The 12,350-nt window shown below is 35.4% G+C and overlaps 1 protein-coding gene across 1 annotated transcript in view; it reads left to right on the top strand.

Annotated features, from left to right (window-relative positions):
• Positions 1–12,350, top strand: part of LOC129231225 (copper homeostasis protein cutC homolog) — a 38,691-nt gene that overhangs the window by 13,546 nt on the left and 12,795 nt on the right. The window contains exons 5-7 of the mRNA XM_054865487.1: positions 3,021–3,058; positions 5,853–5,888; positions 11,308–11,441. Of these exons, the coding sequence (XP_054721462.1) occupies positions 3,021–3,058; positions 5,853–5,888; positions 11,308–11,441 (208 nt within the window). The remainder of the gene's footprint in view (positions 1–3,020; positions 3,059–5,852; positions 5,889–11,307; positions 11,442–12,350) is intronic.

Genomic DNA, 12,350 nt, shown 5'->3' with positions numbered 1-12,350 from the left:
GACTCAGTCTCCTTAGAAAACAATCAGATGGCCCCTTAATTTCACCGAAAGATGTCCTGAATGCAGTATGTAAATTGCGGTACAAGGCCTTTCTTGTTCTATCACAGAGAACTACTCTGCCGTGGACTTGGTAAAGAGCAATAACTGCAAGTTTTTCATTTTTAATTGTTTTGCATTTTTGTCACCTGTTATACGTTAGCTTTACTGTACAAGCTTGCTTAGTTGGTTTTCACTGAAAAAAAAGCGGCTTAAAAACAGACTAAATGCAACATTTTCCTATTGTTGGTAGGGAATCCAAAATGCGTTTCTTCAAATATCTCAAAAACTCATTTCTGCATGTCTGCCCATGGCAATACTGACCACCACATCTACAAGCTGCAATAAAAAAAAATGGACAAAGTAAAAAACGAAGCACTAAAACTCATTACCTTAGCAGCTTACTCAACACCTATTACTGCCTTGGAAATTCAATTAGGACTTGAGCCCTAGAAGGTTCGTAAAGAAAAACAGGTACTCAAACACTTGTAAAATGCAGATAACTTGTAAAATGCAACTTGTAAAAATGCAAATGATTTCCTTTGCTGCACTGATAGCAGTTTGTGCCTCCCAGGAAAAGACTGAAAACACAGCATTCATTCTATACTAAAGCTGATGACCATGTGATTAAATATAAAATAAACAGCTATCCCCACTTGCTTTTTTACCTTGATGAAAGATTTACACCTACTGTTATAATTCCATTTCAAATCTCTCAATGTCCATAAAAAAAAGAAAGAAAGTATTATTACACTAGTTCATGCTTATGCACTTGAAATTTAGCGGCATTCATTAATTACGTAAGGGTCCTGAGGAGCGTGGTTACACAAATTTCTACATACCCTTACTTTGGGGGGAGAGAGGGTTCAAACCCATTCTTACGTAATATTTTCCAAGTCGATGTTTTATACTAGAAATCACGCGGTCAAGATGTTTGGAAGAGATCATATTTTATTTGCTTCTGGAAGGTAAAAAATATATTAGGATGAGCTGTTTGTAACTTGTTTTAAGAAGAATGAATAGTTTAAAATATAATTAAAGAATTGCACTATTCATGGCATGTTTTATTTTTAATTAATATCGCATCATATAATATATTTGAAAAATAAAAATCTTTGATTTTCGTCGAACTGAGATTTTTAGTGTAACTGAGCCTTTTCTAACAACATTTTATTATTTTGACAAATAAAATGGAATGTTACATATGAATAGGGGAGGAAGGGAGGGTTTGAAAAATCTTACATAACCTTACATGAAGGGGGGGGGGTCAAACATTGCCAAAATTATCCTTACGTAATTAATGAATGGCAAAAAGGACCTGGCTTCATATATGTACTGATGTAATGAGTACATCAGATGCATTTGCATTGTTTTCTTTAGTAAGAGATAGCAAGGTACTAATCACTACTACAGTAGAAGATCGTTATATCGCACACCTTGGGACCAGAGCTTTTGTGTTATACAGGTTATTACGTTATATAGATCATTTTACAAATTTTGAAACTAATATTCAGAATATATCTATATATTAGCACTTCAGAATGAGTTTTATCTGCAATGAGTATTAAAGCTCCAATATTACAATTAGTTATTCACAAATAAATATGTTCCACAATCAAACGAAAGTGCATTATCCTGCACTCCTGCTAGCTTAATAGTTTGCTTAACAGCTGCATTTTCAAGAGCCATCTGGTGTTTTCTGTTTACTATGAGTACTAATTTTCAATTTAAAAGCTTTGAATTATGATGGAAAGATGAAAATTTTTCAAGATTTAATTTGCCTAGAACATTTTATGTTTGCAAAGCGAAACAGAGGGAATTTTTTAAACTTCAAAACCTATTCTTTACTTCTGAAAAGTTGTGCCATTTATAGAGAATTGCGTTATATAGGTCGGCATTATAACGATCTTCTACTGTATTAGTTAGATGCTAATCCTACTAGTAGCTCAAAATGTCCTTTTCTCCGAAAATTCCCTAAGTTGTTAGCTACATTCTCATTACCCATGCTGAAGATAAAGCCTGAGTCATCTGGATGAAGACAGTGTCTGTAACGATATGGGACATATGTGAACAAGTGTCTTTTCTCTAGAGCAAAAACATTCCAGCCTGTTGTTTTGTGTGTGTAAAGCTGATGCATATGAATCAAACCTGCTTGCATGAGCTGACCTCTTTCCTTTGTGCACATGCATGAACTTCTCATCTGTCAGTAGTGTCAGGCTCTCACAAAGTTTGACTGAAGTATTGTGTAGAGCTCTCATCAGAAATTTTAATTTCAAGAAAAATAACGGAATGACTGAAGTGTTGGGACTGCATCAAACTTTGCCAAAAATTGGGTTGTTTACTTGATTTTGACATTTTTAGTGAAAAAATAAGCTTCTGTAGCTTAACAGGCTCCTAACTCTCCTGATATAGTCCCTGTGACTTCTATCTGTTTGCCAAACTTGAAGCAAGTGAAAAGTATGATACTTCAGACCAGGGGGGGGGGGACACAGACTACCATTTTAGGGGACTCCTCTGCAGACAAACCTACTGCTTTGGCGTCAATAAAAAGCACCAAATTGGCCAGGAATAATGCACCTAATAGGGCAAAACCATTGCTAATCAATTTCATTCACAATGAAGAAATTTGAAAAATGAATATATTACTGTAATTTTAGATAAGAAAAAACATGATGCTAAAACAGCCAAGCTATACTCCATTCCAAAACAGGCTTTCTCAGAATGCTTTCAACAATAGCAAAACTGCTGGTAGACTATAGAGACTACTTTGAGAGTGATTAAATCTCCAATGCTCCAGGTGTGCCATTTTTTTTCTTCAGCCAAACAATAGTGAAATACTTTTTTGAGAGACTTTGTACATATGAAAAACTGCTTTTACCTGTTTTTGTTAAAATTTTTATGTAATAAATTTCTGTGCTATAAATTAACATGTATAAAATAAATATATAAATTTATGTTTTCCTGTTTTGTGGTGTAATTGACAGGTCAGAAATAGATATGATGTTATGTCGTCGTTTGATTGGTAAGTTGCACTGTTATTTTTGTGATGGAATCTAAATTTTTTTTGTTCACGGATCACAGATATTTTGGATTTACAAATATCTATTAATTCCATTCTTATCAGCAACAATTTATCAGAATTCAGGAAAATTTTGTTTCTAAAAATAAGATTCAATTTATAAATGAAAATGAATTTTCTTTCAGTAACCCACTTAAAAAGTGGCAAGTTGCCCCAGAAAAGAATGTGCACAGTGATCCATTGAAAACAGTGATTTTCTTTTCTTTTGCTCATCGCTGTATTCGGGAGCTAAAAACATACTATGTCCTGTTAATTGCTTTGAATATGTCTTTTGCTTTTTTTCATTAAAATTCTAAACCTATTTTTCCTACTTTTTTATTAAAGTACCCTACTTTTTTGAGAAAATATCCTACTTTTCCTGCTTTTTCACTACCAAAATCCGCTATGACCCCTGCTTTCTTCAAAGAAAGAGCTGAAATGCTCTTGTTGTTTTTTCCCCTTCTTAGTGGTTCTTGAATGATAAGTTTTTTTTTTTAAATAGAAAAGAGAAGATAGAAATGGAGATTGAAAAAGAGTTACCACTACAAAGCATCCACATGCTCAATCCTGTGGTTGCTATCTTTTTCCTGTCTTTGGGGCAAATTATCCTGAATGTCTTGCAGCAGAAGGCAGGCATTTACATCCTATGTTATATTATTATTCCTATATTATATTATATTATTAGGTCCTATCCCGTAGGTAAAGGCTAAACTGGTTGAATTCATCATTCAAAGAAGTTTGGGTTGTTGTAGACCTTAGACGTTCATTGCTTTTAGCGAATTTCTGTATGAACACCATAGAAAATTCAGCAAAAGAAAGCTGGAATTTTCAACTATTAAAGAAATGTTGATTTGTTTAAAGATGTGAAAAATAATTCAGACAATTAAGAAAAAAGGACTAGAGCAGAGGTCTCCAATATATTTTGCTAAAGGGCCAGTGGCGCAGCCACAGGAGGGGTTTTGGGGTTAAAACCCCTCCCAGAACACAAGCACATTCATTTCCTTCGTTAAAATCAAGGGGGGAAAAAACAAAGTATTTGAGTTTTTCCAAGTGGAATAGGTTTCAACAAAGTATTTTACTGCTTTTAATGATCAGGAAGCAGTCAGAAATTACTTTTCAATTCTTAAATATAAAAGTTGTATTTCATGATGAGCACCCCAAGTCTCCCCTGGTATGAGATAGCTCAAATGATGTCAATAAAGCTCTACAGGGTATCATGGTCCCTTAGCACTTCCATCGTTGCACAAATCCTTTTTAGGGACATCTAGAGCCTACAGCACCGGATTTTCTGAGGCTCTTTTCCAATTCTCATCGAAATATCGAAACCGTTATTAGCTAGCATTTGACATTCATAAAGGCATGAATGTATTTGAGGAGGTGGTTTTAAATGATCTCACGAAAAACACACACAAAAAAAGGGATATAAGATTAAAGTAAAACTAATAAAAAATATTCTGTGCTTTTTCCCACTTTCTTTGTTTCATAGTGATATCAATACGAATTATCGATTGTTTTTCCGCAGTTACTTTGAATGAATATTTACTAATCTGTAGAAATTCATTGATATTGAATAATTACGCATTTTAAATGAATGGTAAAGAAAGCAACAATTTTCGGTTTTGAAAATCCCTCCCAGAAAACTTTTCTGGCTGCGCCACTGTAAAGGGCCACATTATAAGTTTTTGGAGGCAAGATGGGCCAACAATCCAACACTATTTCAGCTCAGATGGTTTAGTTAATGCCAGCTACCCCCCTTTCCTATCACCCACATTTTTTTAAATAAGCACTCAGTAACATGAGTGTAGCAAGGATTCATGTTTGGGACATCCAAGCCAATTTACTACAAGGCTTGCCCATCCCATAATGTTTGACATTGGTACCACCAATATTTGCTGTGATAAAAAATACTGTTTTGTTACTTGTACCACTTAGCACTAGTTTGGGATCTTAGATGGTGCTCTTGCCTCGGGCAGCAATTTCTGTGCAGTGGCAAATTTACCCTGTTTCTGTGTTTTTTCGTTGAAACTTGATGTAAAAACTTGAAGAACAATGGATAAGGGTATCAATTTTAAGTTATGCCGGGGTTTGTAAAAATCTTAGATGCAGCGCTGTTTTACACTTGTTTTTTTTTTTTTTTTTTTCAGGGACCATATAGAGGCTAAATAAAATTGATTTTTTCCCCTTCAAGCTGTTGGAGCTTTTGAAGAGTGCTTTTAAGTATTATGCTGCAACATTTCCTTTTACTTTTCAGTAGCAATAAAAGGGACAAATATATAATTTTTTTGCAGCAATAGTTACCGTAATCAGTGCTCTTCTGGTAGGCCAATGTATTCCTACCTCGTTTTTTAGCATGGTCACTTTGAACTCCGAACTTGAATATCTCCTCGAGTTTTGGTCGAAAATGTTTTGAATTTTTTCTGTTAATATTGTTTTTTTTTCTGCTTGTAATTCTGGTGAATATTAGTTTACAGATCTGGGGGGCTGTATAAAAAGTAGGATTTTAAATTTTTCACTTCAGATTTTTAATTTCTTAACTCTGCATCATATTTTGATCGATTTTGCAATTGAGAATGTATCTAGGGCTAATGGTTGCGAAAATAGCTTGCAGATTAAATGGAGACAGGCTGTATATTGGTAAAGAAATCAGTAGAAAAACAAATATTTTAAAGTGTTACAATTGTCCATGATTATTTCTGTCATTAAAAAGTTACATAAGATTTTTAATGCATGCTACTAAAACATTTTCCTTTCATTTTAGGTTTATGCGAAAATGTACCTGTTACGTTTCACAGAGGTAGGTTGATTTACTAATTTTTGATATGTATCACTATCTTACATGATTCAGACAATTATCTAAGTATTTCTTTTTCTTAAACTTTCTTATTTTTAAAATAAAATTTGGAAAGCTAAAAATGCAAAGCAAAATTAAAATTTCTATTTTACAACATGGTAATCTTTATTAAAATGGTTATAATATACCTAAAATTCGTTTTAAAATTGCAAACTTAAAATGCAACTCTGCATATAGACACAATTCACTATTGAAAAAAGAAGTTTCATAATCATCTAATCAATTACTCAATGTTTTTCAAAGTGTTCTTAAGCATTAACTTTAGACATTACACACTTATTTACATCTATTTACATTAGTATTGTAAAAGCTGTAACTGACAATTGTGCTTGATTGAAAACAGTTAAATAGAATGAGTTATTGCATGAAAATAAAAAAACATTAATTATGTTAGTAGTATCAAGTAGTGTAAAATATCTTGAGTATAATAGACATTTTTAGCTATTTTGCCTCTGATGTAGGGAATGTGTGGCAAAGTGAAATAGTTAAGATGAGTGAGCTTTTTCAAGATGAGCAAACTGGAAACTTGTTTTGAGAGTTACAGTACAGAAAGAAAGAACATTGTGTTTTATAATGAAACTTGCGTTGAAATTTTCATTATATAATAAATATTTTTCTTTTTTGTATCTAGTGTACAAATAAGTTTTAAATGGTGTTTTTTAAAGTTTGACGCTTTATTGTGCAAAAATAGTTTCACATTTATTTTTCAAAGAATTTTTCATGGTTGGCCACTTCCATTTCCCTCCTTTCTGGCAATTTTCAGATGCCTTCTCCGAAACACGATGCGCCTTTTGATGCCATCCACGAATCAATCAATTTTGGACTTCTTAAGAAAAGCGAAAGTGCTGATCCTCAACAGCAAGCGTCATCGGCGAAAGCAAATAAGAGTCTGAAGGGGCAATATCTGGACTATATGGGAGGTGGGGTAGGACTTCCCATTTCAGCTTATCAAACTATGTTTTCAATGGCTGCGCAACAATTGGCCGAGTGTTATCATGTTGCAAAATTAACTTTGACCGTTTTTCCCGCAGTGGTCAGCTCAAACGTATCAATAGAGTTTGGTAAAGTTGTCCTGTGGTGGTTTCACCTAGTAGATAGCAGCTCATTGTACACTACGCTTGATTGGTCCCACCGAATTACGAGCATGACCTTGCCATCGTGAATATTCGGCTTTGGTGTCAATTTTGGCATATGGCTGGATGGCCCGTATGATTTTTTGAGCCTGGGGATATCATAATGAACCCATTTTTCGTCACCAGTTACAATACGATGCAAAACATTTTCTTTTTTGCTGTTGAAGCAGCTGCTCACAAGTGAAACAACGGCGTTGGACGTCCCTCGTCTTCAATTCATACGGAACCCAATATCCTACCTTTTGGATCATTCCGATGTATTTTAAGCAAACAGATATGGCTTGTTGAGTCACTTCTAATGTTTCTGCTAGTTTTTCTTGCATTTGGAAAGAGTCTTTGTGTAATTCGGCATCCTCAAACTTTTGTGGTCGTCGATGGTATTGAAATCACCACTTCTAAATCATCTATACCAAAACTCACATGTGGAAATTGATGAAGAATGCTTCCTGTAAGCTTCTTGCAGCATTCGGTGGCCTTTAGCTGCACTTTTCTTCAAATGGAAGCAGAAAAAAACTGGCGGCCAGGTAGCGGGTCCCAGTTCAGCTTAACCCACTATTCTTGTCCTACGTCCATGTGAATAGAAAGAAGCGGGAATCTGCTACCTACCCTCCAATATCCACCAAATCGACCATTATGGCAGCGATGGTTTGACGGTCTGGGTAGGCATCATGTTGAATGGCCGACCACCCCTCAATGTCTTGAGAGAGGATCTGGGACAGTTGCGATCTATAGCGATGTGGTCTTGGAGCCCTATGCTCACCTCTTGAGGGGTGCTGTTATCCAAGAGTTGATTTCAATTGATGTTAACACAAGGCCACATAGAGCTCTTCTGGTTGAGGAATTTCTGGAAAGGGAGGATATTCACTCTATGGATTGGCCAAGCAAATCTCTTAACTCCAATCCTATAGAGCATGTCTGGGACGCTCTCGGGAAGGCAATAGCAACTCGCAACTTCCCTCTAGGGACAATCCATAGCCTGAGAACAGCAGTGTTGAAGGAATGGAACCAATTGCCCCAAGATCCCATAAGCTGCTTCATTTCAAGTATGGAGTCACACTGCAAGGCCTATATGTCTGTTAGAGGGGACCATACCCCCTACAAACCTATTTTTTGTTAAATTTTGGTACTGCTGTTTCATACCCTCCAACTCTTAACAAGTGTTATTTATGATCATGTGTGTGTATTTTAAATTTAGGATGGTTATTTGTTTTATATTGTTTCAATGCATGTACATACCAAATTTCATTAAAATCAGTCCAGTAGTTCTAGAAATAATTGAGCAAATCTGAAAATTCTCATGATTTCTTGTACTAGCCCATATACACTGTAAAGTAAGACAAAACAATGTTAATTTTTTCTTCTTCTAACGTTGTTTTGTCTTACTTTACTGTTCAGCACAAAGGTATTTATTTATCTCATATACACTGGTGGATGAAATTAAGAAATTGAAGGCATTTTCACACATTTTTCGGAAAATATCACAAAAAAACTAGACAGTTGGTTGCCATATAATGGCACTATGGCGCTGGTATCTCTGAGATGAGTTTACGTATTCTTGTAGGCGTTGCTAAGGCAGCAGGATGCATATAAGTCTGCAGCCAGCTGCTCAGCTCATTCCACTCTGCAACACAGTAGCAATTTGTATTATGTTTCTTCAATAATCTTGTTGTTTTTTTTGTTGATTTTTAGGTGAAATAAGTGAACATCATTATTTAGACCCAGGTATGAGGTGGAGAAATGTGGGTAGATTTGAGGCAAGACAGTCCCGAGCTCAGGTTGCTAGAGAATTGGGTGTAACTCTAAGCGTTGTTTCGAATGTGTGGAGTCAATTTAAAAACTGGACAGTGTTCAGAAGACTAGAACAAGGTCGTTCAAGAGCAACAACACCCAATGAAGAACAGTATTTGTTACTTGCAGCCAAGCGCCAGAGGACATCTACAGCGACGTAAATGTCTAGGGACCTCGCTACTGCCACATGAACAATTGAACATTAGTTTCAAGGAAGACGGTTGCCAGAAGGCTCAGTGAAAGATGGTTGTATGCCAGGAAGCCCGCCATTTGCATCCCACTCACTCCCACAAAAGAGAGCTTGTACAATGGTGCAGACAGCACCAACACTGGACACAGCTCCAAAGGGCGAATGTTAATTTCACAGATGAGTCCAGATTCAGTCTACAACCTGATTCTCGGTGAATATTCATAGGGAGGGTACTTGGGACCCAATACCATTCTAGTAACATTATGGAAAGGGACCTTTATTCTAGTGGAGGAGTGATGGTTTGGACAGGAGCACATGCAAGATACCCTCACACCACTCTATGTGATTGACACTAGTTCCGTGAATGCCTAGAGGTGCAGGCAGGAGATTCTACAACCCTATGTGCATCCTTTCAGGGGTGCTGTTGACCCGGACTTTGTTTTTATGGACGCACAATGCCCTACCATATATGGCTGCCCTGGTTGAGGAGCATCTGGAAAGCAAAGATATTTATCGAATGGATTGGCCTGCCAAATCTCCTGACCTTCTGCCCATTGAACATGCTTGAGATGCTCTCGGAAGGGATATTGCGATGCACCAACCCTCACTCAGAATCATTCCAGAGTCAAAAACTGCTCTGCTAAAAGAGTGGGTGAGTGCTCCACTAGCACTCCTTAATTATCTTATTACAGTAAAACCTGTAAAGTTGACCACCCTTATAAGTTGACCACCTCTCTATGTTGACCACTTTTGTCGGGAACGGAATTTTTCCTATCTCATATAGCGAAGGAAAACCTCTGTAACTTGACCACCTCTCTATCTTGACCACCTGTCTATCTTGACCACTAATGTACTCCAAATTTGGTTTGGAGTATTGTAAAAAACCCTTTGTAAGTTGACCACTTGGTTTATTTTTTTCCAACTTTCTTCAGCAAATTATTTTATTTTATTATTTATTTACTTATTTATTTATTTATTATTATTTTTTTTTATTTTTTGATAGCTTTCTAAGAATGTTTTTAATGCTTTGATGACAGACTAGCACTTCACTAACTAAACAGCAGCTTAAAGCTTATGCTGCTCTTTATTCTCAAAACTTGTTTTTCATTTGTTGTTCTACTTGAGATAGCTTTTTGTACTCTGTTCAATGAAAATAGGTGTCAGTAGTAAAGTTCAAAATCTTTTCTTTCAGTTGCAATATGCTGTGGCAACACAGGAATTGTGCAAAAAGAGCTGGCCTGGATCTATATATTTTGGGTCCCCCTGCAACAAAATATGTAGGCCCCTCCCTCCTGGCCAGCAGTATCTATTTGTAAAGTGCATAAGTCTTAGTGCTAGTTTTTTTCTATTTTTTTTTTTCAATTTCTAGGGCCGTTAAACCCCTTTAAAGACGCGGGCCCCTCGCACTGGGGCTACACAGGTCTGGGCCTTCTAATGAGTAAAGTTACATGTTTCTGGTCCAAGGGATTAAGAGATAGGATATTTTAATTTTTCCTTTATGAACTGGGAGAGTCGAGCTTGTTACTCTTTGTGCTATACATAAAAAGGCTTCAAAAAGAAAGTTAGTTGAACTTGAGATTAATAAAAAGTATGAAATATTAAAATTAATTGAAAATGGAGAAAACCAGAGAAAATTAGCTGCTATATATGGAATTTCTAAACCTACAGTGTCTAATACAGTTAAAAACAAGAAAAAATAACAAAATTATTTGAATAGTATTTGTAATTATTGTTTCACTTTCAATAATGTTAAACACTGAAAGTGAGTTGAACAGAAAGAGTAAGGGTGAATTCCTCAAAAAATGAATACATGGTGCAAGAAATGACAAAAAAAAAACGCCCTTTATAAGTTGACCACCTGTCTAAGTTGACAGCCAAAGTGCTGCACCGCGAGTGGTCAACTTACACAGGTTTCACTGTAACAGCATGCATACATGCTGTCTACCTGTCAGAAATGACCACACAACCATGCTAGAGGTGGCCACACACTATACAAGTCTCACTTTCATTGCCACTTTTCGTCATGAAGTTCAGTTCACATTGGACTGTTGGCAATAACTCTTGCCAATAAATGCCACTTTATTTTTTTCTTTTCACACATTATTGTCATACTATAAGTTATATCCATACCAAATTTCCTTTATTTGTAATTTATTTCTCGAGATATTTGGGAAAACGCCTTCCATCTCTTAATTTTGTCCACCTGTGCATATATACATACTTGAAAAAAAAAAGTTTTTTTGTTTTTTAGCTTTTGATTTGTGCACAGATCATACTAAAGCTCTAGAAGATGCAATAAGTTTAAAGTGTTCACGAATTTTAACAAGTGGTTTTTCGCCATCAGCTTACAATGGAATGTCAGAAATACAAGAATTAGTGAAAAAGGTATGTTTTTAATCATAACAATACAATTTTATTAGCAAAGTACTTTGATTATGCTTCTTTCAAAGAGTTTAATGCAAGCTATTGTGTTTGATTGTTTAAAAATACTTCAAAAATAGTTATTGATGCAATGAAATGTTGAAAAGAAGAGTATCTTAAAATAAAATTTATACCTATATTAGGGTATAACAAATCTAAATAAAGATATTCTTTTCTGTAGTTGTTTCAAAATCTTCTAAACCATTGATATTAAATGGGAGAGTTTTTTATTCATAAATGATGACAATTGCTATAGTAATCATAAATTTACAGCTGTTTGCAAAAAGCACCATAACAAGTTCATTGATGTATGGAGTCTTTGTAAACTACTTTTGATTGCTAGGGATGGCTTGCATCTAAGCTCAACAGGGGTCAAAATAGTTAGTGGTTTAAATTCATCGGCTTCTAGTCAAAGAACAAAGTTTGAATGGGGAGGGCATGGTTCGACCATCAGTTATTGAAAGGATTATATTTGTTTAGTTATTACCAGAAATGGAAATAGGGTGTCTAATAAAAGTAATAATTTTAACAACTGCGATTTAAGAAATTTCAGGGTGTTAAATAAAAGCAATTTTGGTATGATTTAAGTTTTCTTTACTAATGCTTGCAGTATTAGGAACAAGGTGGAAGAATAGAAAAGCATAATTATAGACGGGATGTTGGATTTTATTGGAATTACAGAGACATGGGCTACAGAATTTGATGCAAACCTTTTATGTATTGCTGGGTATAATTTGTTTAGACAAGATCGAGTTGGCAAAACAGGTGGAGGGGATTTGTTTAATGTTAGAGACACTTTTATTGGCAATGAATTGGTCATAAATGATAAATCTACTAATATTGATATGGTTGGCTGGAGTTGATGAGCAAATA

Source organism: Uloborus diversus, chromosome 10 (assembly GCF_026930045.1).
Source record: "Uloborus diversus isolate 005 chromosome 10, Udiv.v.3.1, whole genome shotgun sequence".
NCBI classification, from domain to species: Eukaryota; Metazoa; Arthropoda; class Arachnida; order Araneae; family Uloboridae; genus Uloborus; species Uloborus diversus.
This window is presented reverse-complemented; position numbering and strand designations above follow the sequence as displayed.